Source organism: Lynx rufus, unplaced genomic scaffold, assembly GCF_022079265.1.
Source record: "Lynx rufus isolate CCGP_SWC_20201006 ecotype Redwood Valley unplaced genomic scaffold, mLynRuf1.p SCAF_8, whole genome shotgun sequence".
NCBI classification, from domain to species: domain Eukaryota; kingdom Metazoa; phylum Chordata; class Mammalia; order Carnivora; family Felidae; genus Lynx; species Lynx rufus.
This window is the reverse complement of record NW_025814896.1, coordinates 22618993-22635865: the sequence shown is the minus strand read 5'-3', so window position 1 is coordinate 22635865 and position 16873 is coordinate 22618993. Positions and strand designations below refer to the sequence as shown.

Sequence of the window (16873 nt, the reverse complement as noted above, 5' to 3'; positions counted from 1 at the left end):
AGCAAAGATGGAGCACCACACAGCCTGGAGAGTCTAGGAGGGCTTCCTGGAGTAGGCGGCATCCTGCCAGGCAATGGTTGCTACTACTACTACTACCATTACTACTATAGTTTCCTCATCTGTAAAATAGGGCAATAACACTCCCTTCCACACAGAGGCATGGAGCGGATTAAATGAGATAATGCATGAAAAGTGCCTGGCACCCTTACAATCCAGGACCACTAGAGGCTAAGTGTATTCTATGTCTGACCTGTGCTACATGTAGCACTTTATCTATCTGCCCGTGTGAGAACCATGGGCTCAGGGCATGGTTTTGGGAAGTGAAATGGGCATCAAAGCTAAGAAAGTGATAAAGAGGAGGGCAGGGTAGAGGCTGGGGAAGGGTGGGCACCTCTGAGGGACTCCCCCGGCAATTTGGAATTAGGCCTCGGACCTTCAGATTAAAACCTGCCTGCGGGGGCTGCGATGGGGGCTATGGGAGCTTCCGGAAAATACCTGCACTGAAGGCTTCTTGTCTGTCTTCCCCAGAGAGCGAGTTCCTCTTTTCTTCAAGGAATGCTAGAAAGAAATTGGAAAAAAAAAAAAAAGAGACAGAACAAAAAACCTGAAATTTCATGTGGTTGATGTGCATCAAAGAGTAGCCACGGGGCCTAGGGTTCCACTGAGGGACCCCCTCCCTGCCCAGCCCAGCCCAGTCATGTCCAGGCCTTCACCAGTACTAACCACCAAGCCAGGGGAGCCCTCAAGACCACCCAGTGGGCCTGAAGTGCTTGAGGAGATGACTCTGATCACACCTGCCCACTTTCTCCCCTTTCTCCCACCCCTCCATTATGATCCAGTTGGCCTGGGCCAAGACCCAGAAATCCGGGTTTCCATTCTTTGTCTCTCTCATTCATTCATCAAAGATTTCCTGAGTACCTATCACGTGCCAGGTGCAGCTAGGCATAGAGTACACAGCAGTGACCAAGTCAGACAGGGTACTTGGGGGGCCTGCTGTGGTGTTCCACTCAGATCCCACCTCCTTGAACTGGGGCACTTGTTCTCCCAACTAAGACCTCAAAGCTTAGTCCCCTCCCAGTGATGCCATTGGCTGAGGGAAGCCACCTCCTCCAAGGTCATGTGCCCTCCCTGGAGGGAGCCCACTTGCAATGACTGGTCCATAGCCTCCTGCCTCAACTCAGAACAACTCTAAATAGCCATCGGAGCTCCAGAGCTCCCCCATGAGATTGGCCAAGGCCATTGGTGTGAATGCCTGAAACTCCTTGGTGGTGTTATCCCCAAGGGGACTCTGCCAATAAGCACGAAAATCTCCACTTCAGGGTCCATCCTGTCCTCATGGACTTTAATTCAGAGTGCATACTAACAAAAAAATGCATATAGGTAAAACATCACGATTACCTGGGAGGCCTAGCAGTCCCTTGGTAAGGGACTCAATTTTTACAATTAAATTGTAACTTTTCATGTAAAATTACACTGTAATAATCATAATTCAAAAATCAAGAACTGGTAGGATGAAAATAAACTCTTTCTCTCTTTCTCTCTTTCTTTCTTTTTAGAAATTGATACTTTTAATTATATAAGCAAATTCTACATGTAAAAAAAAAACACCCAGGGCACCTGGGTGGCTCAGTCACCCAGGGTTAAGTGTCTGACTCTTGATCTCAGCTCAGGTCATGACCTCATGGTTCAGGAGATTAAGCCCCACATCAGGCTCTGTGCTGACAGCACCCAAACCTGCTTGGGATTCTCTCTCCCTCTCTCTCTGCCTCATGAACACATGCGCTCGCTCTCTCTTTCTGTCTCTGTCTCTCAGAAAGAAAGAAATAGGGACACCTGTGTGGTTCAGTTGGTTAAGCAACTGACTTCAGCTCAGGTCATGATCTTGTAGTTCAGGAGTTGGAGCCCTGCATCGGGTTCTCTGCTGACCGCACCGGAGCCTGCTTGGGATTCTCTCTCTCTGCCCCTCCCCCTGTTCATGTGCTCTCGCGCTCTCTCTCTCTCTCTCTCTCAACATAAATAAAATAAATAAATAAATAAATAAATAAATAAATAAATAAAGGTTCTCTTTAGAAATTATGAAAATTATGAAAAGGGGTGCCTGAGTCAGTTGAGCGTCTGACTTCAGCTCAGGTCATGACTTCATGGTTCGTGGGTTTGAGCCCTGTGTCAGGCTCTGTGCTCACAGCTCAGAGCCTGGAGGCTGCTTTGGATCCTCTGTCCCCGTCTCTCTCTGCCCCTCCCGTGCTCGCACTCTGTCTCTCTGTCTCTGTCTCTCTCTCTCAAAAATAAATAAACATGAAAAATAAATAAATAAATAAGAAAGAAACAAAGATGGAAAGAAAGACCCTAAGAAAGTAAAAGTGTAAATGACTAACTGGGAAAAAAAAAAATTTGCAATTCATTTCACTACAAAGGGTTAATATCCTAGATACATAAAGAGCTTCACAAAACAGAAAACAAAAAGGCCAACAAACCTATATTAAAATGTGCTAGAGACGTGAAAAAGTGTACACAAGAAAGGTAAATGACTTGTAACCATAGGAAGATGCTCAACCCTATTCAAGACAGAGAAATGCAAATTACAACACGGGATGGGGGGGTACCTACGCGAGATACCACTTCTCACCTATCAGACTGGCAAAACTCCAAACATCTGACAACACATTCTATTGGTGAAGCTATGGAGAAGTAGGAAAACTCCTATATGGCTGGGAAGAATGCAAAACGGCACACGCCCTATGGAGGGGAATTTGAGAAAATGTTACCATAATTTTTACTAAAGTTTCTTGACGTTTAAAAAAGTCACTCAGATGCAGAAGTCTACTGAACACTCCACTCCTTCCCGTGAGAGGGATGGTTTACATTAGTAGTGTATAAAACCACACTTCGGTTGCCTTTGACTTTTTCAAGTTCAACAGGTATTTTTTGAGAATGCTCCCAGGGGTTTGTTTTTATTTTTTTTAACGTTTGTTTGTTTGTTTGTTTATCTTTTTAAATATTTAAATATATTTTTAAAATTTTTTTTAATGTTTATTTATTTTTGAGAGAGAGAGACAGAGTGCGAGCAGGGGAGGGACACAGAGAGAGACACACACACACAGAATCCGAAGCAGGCTCTAGGCTCTGAGCTGTCAGCACAGAGCCCAACGCGGGGCTCAAACTCATGAACCGAGAGATCATGACCTGAGCCGAAGTCGGACGCTTAACCAATTGAGCCATCCAGGTGCCCCATGTTTATTTATTTTTAAGACAGAAAGAGTGTGAGCAGAGGAGGGGCAGAGAGAGAGGGAGACACAAAATCTGAAGCAGGCTCCAGACTCTGAGCTGTCAGCACAGAGCCCGACGCGGGGCTCAAACTCAAGAACTGCAACATCATGACCTGAGTCGGACACTTAATCAACTGAGTCACACAGGCACCCCACTCCCAGGTGTTTGAATACATGGCTCCCCCTATGCCCCCATCTCTCATACCCATCCCTGAAGGTGAGAACCACTGACGTAATCCAAGCCCCCGAAGCCCCCATCACACTGAAGGTGAGAGAGAGGCCCCACAGCAAATCCATAGCTGACCTGGGACCAGTTCTTGACAGAGGTTTTGATCTAGTTTCAGACTTGGAAGGAGAAAATGTGCCTTCTTTGATGAGGGCAAAGTGGAGGTAGCACAGTGGTTCTCAACCTGGGTGCACATCAGAATTACCTGGGGGAAGTTAAAAAAAAATACCGATGCCCAAGGTCCCAGAGATTCTGATATTAATCGGTCCAGGGTAGGTCCCAGCCATGAGATTTTTAAATAGCTTCCCAGGTGATTCTATCTCGAAGCCCAGGCTAAAACCAGAGAGCCAGGGAAATGAACTCCAGCTGGGGTCTTAAGTATATCTTGGAGCCCAATCAAATCCTAAAGGCACCTTTTGAAATGCAAATGAGGCAGGAAGACAGAGGCTGATATTTCAGACGCGGGGTGCCAAAAGCAAACAGGCAGTATTTGAGAAGGGCTAATCTGGGCTCTTTCAAAAGCGAGGAGGACAAGGTAGGAAATGGGGCGATACCACAAAACAGGTCCCCCCACAAAGAGCCCCTCCCACAAATGGCGCCAGGAAGGGGGTGCTCAGAAGGACACCCAGGCACGGAGTGAGTGGTGAGGTGGGGGCTCTGGGGAAAGATGGTCAGCCTTGCAGATCCAGGTCTGCTTATCACAAGCTGAGTGGGAGAGGCCGTGGCCTCAGCTGGGAGCAGAACTGTGGCAACCCCACAACACTGAGTTTGCGATCCTGGGCAAACACCCTTCTCTCCCTATAAAACTGAGCCTCTTCAGGTAACCACAGCCTCTTCAAGCACAGCAGACACCCTGGAGAGAGGAAGTGGGGTGACAGGAGGGGGAGGGGGCCACCACGTATGAAGGAATGAGATCATATAAAGCCTAAAGCCATGAAAAAGGACAGAGGGGAGTGAGATTTCCTGACGATGAGGCAAAGTCTCTGAAACATCTTGGTAAGAAAAAGAAGGAACTCGCGAAACAAAACCCACAACCCAAATGTCCACCAACTGGTACATGGATAAACAAATGTGGCATATCCACACAAGGGAATATCATTCAGCCATTGAAAAAAAAAAAACAAAGTGCTGATATTTGCTACAACATGCATGTGTCTTGAGAACATCATGCTAAAGTGAAAAGCCAGTCACTATTTGAAAAGCCACACAATGTATGATACTATTTACATAAAATGTCCGTAATAGGCAAATCCACAAGTAGATTAGTGGTTGCCAGGGTCTGGGAGAGGCAGGAGTGACTGCTGATGGGTTTGGGGTTTCTTGTTGGGGCGATGAAAATGTCCTGGAATGAGAAAGTGGTGAAGGTTTTACAACTCTGAATATCCTAAAAAACCACTGAACTGTATACTTTAAAAAGACAAACTTTATCGTATGTAAATTATATCTCAAAAAAGCTGTTATTAAAAAAAAACAAACCTAGAGCATGTTACCATTGTTATAAAAGGTGTGTGTGTGTGTGTGTGTGCACACCCACATATATGCACACAGGGTGGGAGAAGGTCTGAAGAATTTATACCAGGCTATTTACAATGAGAATACAGTGAACTTACACTTGGCCCTCTTCCCCCACTTTTTTTTAGGAGGCAGGGGACACAGTCTTCCAGTTTTTTTCTTTAAAAAAATTTTTTTCATTACAAAATATTTTTTAAAATAAAATTTTAATATACAAAAATAAATTCTCACTGTTAATCTATACAATGCTGACAAATCAGAAGCCCCCCTAGGCATTCTCCTTCTCAACCTGAGGGTGACCACAGGCTGACAGCCAGCTGGAGCTCCTTCTAGACCTTCGGCTCTGTGTTTTAAATACTGAAATAGATGGTACCCTTTTAGACTTTCTTTCCTTCCTATGTTTACTTGACTCTGTGATCTTTGATTTTCATAATAAGCACCTTAGGCAGAAGAAAACCCAAAACATCCAGCATTTTAAAAAAGTCTGTGTTCATACTACATAATCTGCATGTTACAGAAACCATGTACACAATATAATCCCATACTGACTTTCTAAAAATACACAGAGAAACACACATTGTATGAGCATGGAGAAAGGTCTAAAAAGATACAAACCAACCTGCTGACCATGGGTTAAGCTGAGTCGGGAGTAGAATTGAGGGAGGTGGTTAAGAGAGGAAGCTTCCTTCTTCGATTTTATGTAAGATTTTCATTATTTCTATTATTTTGTGGATAACACATTCACATAGTCCAAACTTCACAAACCACCAAAACGGGGGTGGGGTGCAAAAGGGGGTGAAGGGGAGTGGAGACATGGGCTTCCAATTATGGAATGTATAGGTTGTGCGGATGCAGGCTCCAGCACAGGGAATATCGTCAGTGGTATTGTAACAGGATTGCATGGTAACAGATGGTAGCTATGCTTGTGGTGAACACAGCATAACTACAGACTTGTTGAATCATACTACGTTGCACATCCGAAACCAATGTCACGTTGTGTGTCAACTATACTTCCCCCCCAAAAAAAAATCACAAAAAGGAATACAGTGAACCCAAGTCACCAGTTTTACTGCTCAAGACAACCAATACAACCAGTCTGATGTACCCACCCTTAGAGGGATGCTAGGTATGCATTTATGGGCTTTTGTAATGATATTTTTGCTTCACTGAGCTTATGTTAGGCGAAGAAAACGCATACATATACATATATACATTTCAATATGTGTGTGCGCATATAAATAGAAAAAATGGATTGGAAGTATATGCCCCTCTCACCCAAATAATAGTTTGGTAATTATTCAGAGAAATTCCCTCTGAATATTGGTTTTCAGGTGAATTTTTTCTTATTAGGACTTATTTGTATTTTCTAGTCTTTCTCTACCAAGCGCATATAACCTGTCGGGTAGAGGGGGGAAATCACGTTAAGATATTTTTAATATGCTTTCCCAAGAAAAGTCACTGGGCACCTTTCCAACAGGCAGAGAGAAAGCCCTGAGTGGCATGAACCTCACCAGAAAGGGAGGGCAGTGGGCAGAGAAGAGAGAGCAAAGCAGCAAACCCTTTCAGGACAGGAGTAATTCCAGCCTTTTCTGGTTGGAACAGACCCTTTCCTCCCCACCTTGTCTAAGCCACTTGGGCTCCCACACTACTCTTCGGCTCTGGAGGGAAAAACAAGGCAAGCTCACAGAGCCCAAAGACCTCCTCCTCTCTGCAGAGCAGCAGCTGGCCAGGCGGCCTGGGGGGCTGCAGTGCCCCTCAAGGGAGCCAGGGCCTGTCAGAGACTCTTTGTGGAGCCCCCAGGAGCAGATGTTCTGGCCCCGGGCCTCAGGAGAGTGGGAAGGAAGGGGCAAGACAGGACAGTCCCAGGCACCAACAGGAATGCCGTCGCTAAGCGACGGACCCCGCGGGCACATTCTTTGGCCTGGCACACATCGGGGGCTTCCCCATCTACCAGCAACTCACAAGGCCACCTTTGAGCAGCCAGGGTGGCACCTCTAAACATCCTTGGTTTAATGGCTCCTGGTAGGAGCATGAGCTATGTCCTCCCTTGTCCTTCTCCAAAGACTAGTAGATTGTGTCCCTGCACCTCCAGCCCGCACAGAGAGGCTGCCTGAGCACAGCTTGGAGGGGCCCCCTGCTCTCTAACACCTTCCCTGCTTCTGTGCTGCCAGGAAACAAAGACCAACCTTCAGGGAATAAAATGAACCTTCTGCCAAAACAACTGGGCAGATTTTCACCAAATACGGAGGGGATCTTTGAAAGGGTCTCACTGAAAACACAGACTGTGCTGTGTGTGCAAAATTTACTCTGGGTGCATCTCAAAGACCGAGGCATTCTTCCTCCAGAGCAGCTGAAGTGGCTAGACAGAGGCCGAATGGCTCCTGGTTAGGGAAGACCATCTGGGGGGAGGAAGCAAAGACTGATTTAGACATAAAACCCAAATCAGAAGTCACTGGGACACACACTGCCAAGCGCATGTGTTGATTTGCAATGTAACTGCTACTTCCATGGACAAGTGGCAGTTCGATAGACAGCACCTGGGTAGGGGCAGCAGAAACATTTATTTAAGGTAAATGCTGCTCCCGACGCACAGCCATCATACATAGCAGCTAAGGGTAATGATGATAATGATGATGCTAATCAGTGTTCACCAAGTCCTTCCTCCCTGCTAAGCACTTTACCTGCCTGTCTCTGAGAAGCAGGGATTAATATTTCCGTTTTATAAGTGAACAAACTGAGCCTGGAGCAGTTACGTGATTTGCCCAGCATTACAGTTATTTCCGAGTAAGTGGCAAAGCCAGCTTTCAAACTCAGGCCCGTGTGACCCCAAATTTGAGTGTGCCCTGCACCACACAGACCACGGCCAGGCTGCATCAGAGGATGACGCCAGCAGAACCAGGATTTGAACCCAGGTGATCTGATGCCATGATCAGCACCCTGCGTACCCCATCAGAATGGGAATCAGGATGAGAAGCCTGTGCCAGGGACGGAAGTACTCATTCACTGAAGGGAGCGGCGTCTTCGGAGGTTCTGAAAACACAGCAGGGTCCTAGGAAGGTACCTAGATTGGGCGAGGAGGGCAGGACAGCACTGTAAGAGTCGGTGTGACTTTGGGAGACAAAGTCCTGGGTTAGAATCCCGTCTTTGTCTTTCCCCAATACCACCTGTATGCAGCAGTCCACTCCTTGGTATATACCCAAGAGAACTGAAAACACACAAAACCTGTATGCAAATGTTCACAGCAGCATTACTCATACTAGTCAAAAGATGGAAACAACCCAAATGTCCATCACCTGATGAGTGGACAAAATGTATACTCATAGAACGGATTATTATTTGACCATAAAAACGAATAAAGTACTGATACACGCTCTGACATGGATAAACCTTGAAAACATTATGCTATGTGAAAGAAGCCAATCACAAAAGATCACAAATTGCATGATTCCATTTGTACGAAATGGCCAGAATAGGCAAATCCATGGAGACAGAGTGTGGATTAGTGGTTGCCAGGGGCTGGAGGGAAGGGGGAATGGGGAGTGACTGCTAACAGGTACGGGGTTTCTTTTAGAGGCAATGGAAATATTCTAGATTTAGATAACGGTGATGATTGTACAACATTATGAATACATTAAAAACCAGTGAATTTGACACTTTATGTTTAGATTTTTTTTAAAAATGTCCATTTATTTTTGAGTGAGAGAGAGAGAGAGACAGAGAGAGACAGAGTGTGGGGGGAGGGGCAGAGAGAAAGAGAATCTGAAGCAGGATCCAGGCTCTGAGCCCCACACAGGGCTCGAACTCATGAACTGTGAGATCATGACCTGAGCTGAAGTTGGATGCTTAACCGACTGAGCCACCCAGGCATTCCTGAACTTGACACTATAAATGGTAACTTTTATATTATGTGAATTGTGATACCACAATGAAAATACTGTCAAGAAGAGTACCACCTATAAAATGAGAATAACAATGTATGTTGGGAAGCTGCTGGTTTCACAACATGAGGAGGTATATAAAATGCCTGGTGAGGTGCCTGGTACGGAGCAAGCATTCAGACACAGCAGCTATATTATAATACATCACGTCAACACTGAGATTGGCTTTCTGCCTAAAATACAAGAAGGGGGAATGGTACTGGATGAGGGGGAGGCTGGTGTTACGATTCTTGAGCTGCAACCCAGCTGGGCAACAGTGCCACCACAGAGTGCAGCTAGGGCTGGCCACCCTCCCTTCTCTATAAGGAAGAGCCATCTCCATGGCAACCACATCAGCTCAGGCCAGGGGCTCCTGTTCCCAGCTGGGTGACAGTATCGCCACAGCAACCTGTCAGGATGGCAAAGGCAGATCTGGATGACGGACTCCAGCAGCTCTGGCAGAATTGCTCAGGGACACTTATCTCCATGGAAACCACGTCTGGAAGGGGTGGGGAGAAGGTACTCGGCAAACAAACACAGGGCCACGCCCCCTTGCCCAGATCCTGAGACCCCAAGGGGCATGCCGGGGAGCACCAGCAGGCCTGACACGTCTTCAAAGGGGAAGCGAACCAATGTGTCTTGAGCACCTACTGTGTGCCCAGCACCACATAGGGCTCTTTACCTGCTTGACTACATTTAAAATGTAACAAATAACCCCCCTCCCTAAAACTCACCTTACTACAGCATTAAAAGAATACAAAGCAAAGTCATTTCCCCATGCTATTCCCACCATCTCTCCTTCCTCAGTCAGCGGATTTTCCTCCAGACTTTTGCTATGGGTTTACACACACACATACATGCTCCAAAACCAGTCTGTTCTGTTATCAAAATAATTAGCGGGATTGCGTAATATATATAGCTCTCTCCCCTTCTTTTTTAACTACATACCTTAGAGATCTTTCAACATCAGTACATATAGCTCTACCTTATTCTTTTTTTTTAATTGTCCTAAAGTATACACAATATGAAATTTACCATTTTTAGTCATTTTTGAGTACTCATTTCAGTGGCATTAAGTGCATTCACTTTGTCAAGCAACCGCTATTCATCTCTAGAACTTTTTCATTATCCTAAACTGAAAGTCTGTACCCACTGAACACCAATTCCTCGCTCCCTCCTCTCTCCAGCTCCCGGTAACCTCTATCCTGCTTTCTGTCTCTATGAATTTGACTACCCTAAGTAGGTCCTATAAGCGGAATCATAATACTGGTCCATTGGTGGCTGGCTCATTTCACTTCGCATCACGTCTTCAAGGTTCATCCAGGGTGGAGCATGTGTCAGAATTTCCTTCCTTTACAAAGTTTACCGATAGTCCACTCTATGTACATACATTGATGGACATTAGGGTTGCTTCTATTGTAAATAATGCTGCTAGGAACACAGGGGTACAAGTATCTGTTTGTGTCCCTGCTTTTAATTCTTTTGGGTATATATCCCAAAGTGGAATTGTGGGTTCATATAATAACTGCATATTTAATTTGTTTGGGAATTGCACTACGACTTTATTCCTTTTTTAAATATTTATTTATTTATTTTTGAGAGAGAGAAAGAGAGAGAGAAAAAGCACAAGCGGGGGAGGGGCAGACAGAGAAGGAGACACAGAATCCGAAGTAGGCTCCAGGCTCTGAGCTGTCAGCGCAGAGCCCGATGCGGGGCTCGAACCCACAAACCGTGAGATCATGACCTGAGCCAAAGTCGGACGCTTAACAGGCTGAGCCACCCAGGTGCCCCGCTACTTTATTCTATTTAACTTCTTCACAGTGTTCTACGGTTACCCAATCTTATTAATGGTCATAAACAACCTCATTAGCTGGGTACCGTTATTATCCCGATGTCACAGATGGAGAAACTGAGACTCAGAGGGGGATGAGGCTTCAGGGTCTCAGCCACATCTCTGCCAAGGAAGGGCAGGTGAACTCAGGCAAGCTGTCCCTCTCTGAGCCTCAGTTTCCTCTCCTTTACAACAGGAACACACTGAGCTCCAAGGCACTCTCTGAAACTGCCTCCCCTTTCCACACTATCAAGGGCGGCAGCAACAACATGTGTGAACATGGTCCCCAGTGTCGGGGGCCAGGCCATGGGGGGCAGGAGACTTCCCGAAGGAGGGGGCCTCCCACCCAGCCCTGGAGCAGGACAGGGCTCCGCAGCAGCCCTTAGCAGCCAATGTCCCATCTCCACACTGAGAAGCCACTGGCACATCACACAACATGCCCAGGAGGAAGGGCAGCTGATGGACTGTTCTGACCTCAGGGCTGTGATGTCTCAGTCCTGGAACACTCCCATGTCTGCCCTCAGGGAAGGTGAGGGGTGTTCCAGAACAATGTACTATCCTAAGATACCCTCGTGAGCAACCAGATAGCTGAGGCCCAGCTGTGCCTCTGTGGTCAGAAGCCCTCCCCACCCCTCACCGGGCCATCTGGAGCACAGACCCCTGCATTCTGGAGGACTCTAGTCCCTAGCGGTCACCTAGGCTGATGGCTTTCCATAGGCATTCTGCAGAGCCCACGGGGCCCCGTGCAATCTTGAGGACATCCCTCCTTTTCTCAGGGGCTGTTTCCTCACCCATAAAATGGGTATAATCACAATCTCATTCGGCCTTGATGAAAATTGTTCAGAAAAAGTGCCTAGCATGGTACCCAGCACACGGCATGCCCAACACATAGCAGAAGGCAGAAAGTACGCACAAGTGGAAGACTCACGTGAGCAAAGGGAGAGGCTGGTGCTTGGGGGCCACATTCAGGAACTGAGTAATGTCCTGAAATCTGTGTCGAGACACTGGCCAGAGGCCCAGCCCCCGGCACCGAACTTTACACCAAATGGCAGCCCCTAAATCATGTCCACACAAGTTATCCCAGCTAGTCCTCACAACAACTCAGGGTATTATTGTCTCGTTTTGTAGATAAGGAAACCAAGGCAGAGGGCCAGGCCCCACGGTGGGTATTGTGGAATGCCTTTTCAGTTTATCTTCCCACAGTTGCACGGTTCTTTGGTGGATGACTGTCTCCTTCATTAGCCTGTGGGTTCCTTTTTTTTTTTTTAATGTTTATTTATTTATTTTGAGAGAGAAAGCATGAGCAGAGTAGGAGCAGAGAGAGAGGGAGAAAGAATCCCAAGCAGCCTCCACATTCGGCATGAAGCCTGACATAAGGTTGAATCTCACGAGCATGAGATCACGGCCTGAGCTGAAATCAGCAGACACTTAACGGACTGAGCCACCCGGGCGTCCCTCGCCTCTGGGCTCCTTGAGGACAGGAACCGGTGTCTCTCATTCACCATTGTGTCCTTAGTGTGCATGAGTGTGCAGACGCAGAGGTTCAGAGACCCTGGCTAGGGGGCTGGCACACGCCCACCTGCCCCGGCCTGGCCCTGGCTGGGATGGGCGAGCCCTCACCTCTCTCGGCCGTTCCAGCTCCGTCTGCAGCACCTGCTTGGCCAGCTCGGTCTCGATGAGCCGCTGCCGAAGCTCCTCGTTCTCCTCCTCCAGCCGCGCCCGTTTCTTCTCCACTGTCTCAAGCTCCTTATGCAGCCGCACAGAGATGTCCTTAGAGACCTGAACAAGGGTGGGTGATGAGCAGGGACTGCGTGGCCTTGGCTGCAGAGCAACCCCCCAGCAGACAGGGTCTCTCATCATCCCCACTTAGCAGATGAGGAAACTGGGGCACAGAGAAGATACAGGGGTCACAGAACCAGGAAACAGCAGGAGCAAAACCCAAACCCAGGCACCCTGAGTTCCTAATGTCTATATCACAGTTCAGTCCCCAGAAAGCTGTAAAGGCCCTGCCTGTTCTTAGCAAGGCCTTTTCATTTACCTGAGGCATTCGGTGCTTCGAATTCTCACAAGAGCCTGTGGCAGGGCCAGAAGCTCATTTTATTTTTGTATTTATTTTTTAACATTAATTTATTTATTTTTGAGAGACAGAGAGAGTGCGAGTGGGGGAAAGGCAGGGAGACAGATGGAGACACAGAATCCGAGCCAGGCTCCAGGCTCCGAGCTGTCAGCACAAAGCCCGATGAGGGCTCGAACTCACAAACTGTGAGATCATGACCTGAGCCGAGGTCAGATGCTTAACTGATTGAGCCACCCAGGTGCCCTGGCCAGAAGCTCATTTTAAAGGGAGGGAAGTGAGGATGCCTGGGTGACACAGTAGGTTAAGCGTCTGGCCTCGGCTCAGGTCGTGATCTCACAGTTTTTGAGTTCGAGCCCCGCATCGGGCTCTGTGCTGACAGCTCAGAGCCCGGAGCCTGCTTTGGATTCTGTGTCTCCCTCCCTCTCTCTACCCCTCCCCCACTCATGCTCTGTCTCTGTCTCAAAAATAAATACACATTAAAGAAATTTTTTTTTAAAAATAAAGGGAGGGAAGTGAGCGTAAGTGGAAACTAGAGCAAGATGGGTGGCCCCAGAGCCATCTGAATCCCATCTCTGCCAGTGACCAGCACGTGATCCTGGCCAAATCATTTCTCCACTCTGTGCCTCAGTCTCCTTAACTACAAAATGGGTGCAATAATAGCAGCAACCTCGTGGGCCCAACAGGAGGGCTGAATCAGCTATTGCACAAGAAAGCTCGGCCCTGGGCCAGCACAGTGAGTGCTGGGTGAGTGGTGAAGCCATACATGACCTGCCAGAGGTCATAGTGTGACCCTGACCCTGGTTTCCAATTGTCTGGGCTACAGAACGCGCTGGAAATGACAAAGGGTGGGCATATGTCCAAGTCATCCCTACAGAAGGGAGCTAGCAGAGCTGCAAACTCTAATCCTAGTGACAGGGCTCTGCCGCAAAAGCACCCCATTTCCTGGAGGACACCCTGGGGGTCAAAGGCCAGGAAAGGGACCCTCTGGGGATGAGGAAGTCCCTTTTGCGCTGGCAAATCACAACTACTCTGAAGTGGTCCAGGCACTGCCCTTCGTTGAATACCTACTGTGTGCCAGATTCATTCCTCTTCATTCCATTGCTGAGGCTCAGAGCATAAGTGACTCGGCTCAGGGTCATGTAGACCAAGTGTGAGCTGAGCTGGGTGGGGAGCCCCTGGGATTTGCCTGAGGGGCCAGCATGGCCAGGGCTCTGAGAGTGGTTCCAGGGCTTTGCCAGCAAGAGGTATGTGAAGGGCAGACAGCCCAATGCCCCATGCCTGCCAGGCTCGGAAACAACTATGGCACCTCCTCCGTGCCGGAAGGGAAGAGGGCCCTCCCTGGCTCTGCCCTCCGCCTGGGCCCAGGCCCAGCTCGGCATGGACCCTTTGGCAGCGTGAGAGGCAGGCCAGGAAAAACAACGGCCAGAGAGGAAACTCAGCACTGCCTTCCCCTCCCTCTGGTGCCCACTGCCGCTCCCTGCCCCTGAAGATCCCCAGGGACAGCCGGAAGCTGGTCCCCAGCCTCCCTAGGCCACCAAACTTGCCTTGTCCGCAAAGTGGGATGAGCAACCCCTCAGTACCAGAACAAGAACTTTGCAGGTAGGGGAAAACTAGATCGAGTCTGATTCCAGCACTCTGTGTGTGTGTGACCCACAGCCAGTTTATTTATACATTTGAAGTCTCATTGTGGTCATTGGTAAATGGGGTTGATACAGCCTACTCCCAAAGGCTGCTGTAAGGAATAAATGACATAGTCCTTGGGCTGGTGGCTAGAACATCAAGAAATATAATTTGTTAAAGCACTGTCAGGATCACTGCTTCACCTCTGTGCGCTGATTTTATCGGATTTTTTGGCCCAGTACCCCACAATCTCCCTCTTGTGTTTTGTGTCAGGGTTTTTACTGGTGTTCAACCCCAGGCTCTTGGCTATGGTCCCCGGTTTGGGGCTATTAGGTCACCCAGAAAGCCCCTGTCCTGATCAATACTCCATTCATTCATTCATTCATTCATTCACTCATTCATTCATTCATCCATTCATTCATGCTGCTTAGGCCCCAGGGGCAGGAGTGGTGGGGAACAGATATCAAAGCCCCAGACCATGCCTGGGCTCCTTCACATCTCTGTGTCCCGGCAGCAGTGCGGGGTCTGGTACACGCTAGTGCCAAATAAACACTTGTTGGGGAACAAACAAACCCCCCAAGGTTCAAAAAAGCGAAAAGGGAGATGAAGGAACAGATGACTGAAATATGGGGAGCTGCACCTACTGCTCCCCTCAACCGCCCACCCCACCCACTGTCCAGGGAGGGCTGCGTCCCTGACTGGTGTGAGGGCTCAGCGGCTGGAGGCTTCTCTCCTACTTATGCTCCCACTTGGAGCCAGCTCCTCTCCATCCCTGCCATGGCCTCAACCTGGGAGGCAACACTCCCCACCAAGAAGACATGATCCGTATGGATTCCGAGATCCTCTTGGGTTTATAAATGACTCTATTGATTTCATCCCTTCCATGAGTCCCCAGGCTCCTTCTGCTCCATTCGCCACATGATCTCCTTCCCCATTTGGCCCCCGCCCCCAAGAGTTGCAATGTCAAGAAAGCCCAACCCCAGGCAGCTTACAGAATTCCAGCGTGAACAAAAGAGCCCTTAATTGCAGATCCCACAAAACCCTGGGTCCCCCGTGGAAGCCCATGGGAGCAAAGAGCATGCATGTGGCCTGGAGGGCAGGAGTCTGGTTGCCTCAGCCTGTCCTTTCCTGTCTCTGAGCCTCAGTGGTCCTGGGCGCCCTTGCCTCTCACAGGTGATTTACAGAATCAGCTATCACTTCCTGACACCATGTGCCTTTCAGGGAAGGGCTTTATTATCCCCATTGTGAGGTTCGGAAAGGACAGGTCACTTGCCCAAGGTCACACAGCTAGAAAGCTACAGAACCAAGGTTTGAAATCAGGTGGGTCAACTCTAGAGTCCTGCTCTCAACCTGAACCTGCTTTTGGCCCAAAGCTTGAAGACATGTTAATATCAGCACTAAAAGTATTAACAAGCCCAGCAGCGGGCTCACCGTGTCAGATGTTCACAGGCCTCCCCCCCCCCCCCGCTTGTCTCATTTCATCCTCTTATGATCCTCCCAACTACTCCCAGGGTAGGGGGGCTGAGATACCACGGGAGGTGAAGCAGCTGCAGCTTCCGGACACCAGGGCAGATCCCCAAAGCGCAAACAATGCGCTCAGCCATGAGGTCACTGTTTACAGCACTGAGGCCTGGCTCCTGCCAAATGCAACCAGCAGCCATCAGACCACAGGCCCCCCTGCTCATGGGCAGACCTCTCAGCTCATGGGCCTCTGGTTTCAGGGTGTTCCTGTCCCTGTCACTCTGAATCCTCAGGGAGGGGGAATGGGGCCTGGGGTCTGGGACCCTGCATTGTGAACAGACTCTCGGGGATTCTTATCCACAGGCTGAGATTCTGGCCTTCCCTTCCCTGCCCTTGTCCCCAGCCACTTCACCTCCGAGTGCCTTGTAAGTTCTTCTCCTGAACAGTAACACCACAACCAACATTTGCTCATCTGCTAGGGGAGCACCCGGAACCAGAGTCTGTGGTCAGCACTCTCTTTACTTGAGCTATTTCATTTTATCCTCACAAAAATTTCTATAGGTGGAAACTAGTTTTATCTTCCTTTTCCACATGGGGAAACTGAGGCTCAGAGATGTGAAGGAGCTCTCCAAAGGTTACACACCAAGCAAGTGGTAGAGCAGGTCTTTGAACAACTACCACGCTGCCCTCCACATGCTGAGCCATGTTCCAGCTGAGGTTCAGTGGGTCCTGCAGGCTGGGAGGACCACAGACAGAGAGCCCAGGGGTGGGGGATACCAAGGCCTGAGGTTTTATTCATGGTGTGCTTTCACCAAAAACCTATCTGCTCGATAAAACCACTGGAACTGCAAAAGCCCTATAGATTTGGCTGCTCTGCGCCCCATATTTAACAGAAGGGGAAACTGAGGTCCCAAGAAGTGGCCCCATGCCAGTCGGGGCATGGGCCAAGGAGCTGACAGAGCA

The 16873-nt window shown here is 48.6% G+C and overlaps 1 protein-coding gene across 1 annotated transcript in view; it reads right to left on the bottom strand.

Annotated features, from left to right (window-relative positions):
- Positions 1-16873, bottom strand: part of SOGA1 (suppressor of glucose, autophagy associated 1) — a 71569-nt gene that overhangs the window by 33371 nt on the left and 21325 nt on the right. The window contains exons 3-4 of the mRNA XM_047069472.1: positions 12373-12531; positions 496-558 (exon numbers count right to left, since the gene is read on the bottom strand). Of these exons, the coding sequence (XP_046925428.1) occupies positions 496-558; positions 12373-12531 (222 nt within the window). The remainder of the gene's footprint in view (positions 1-495; positions 559-12372; positions 12532-16873) is intronic.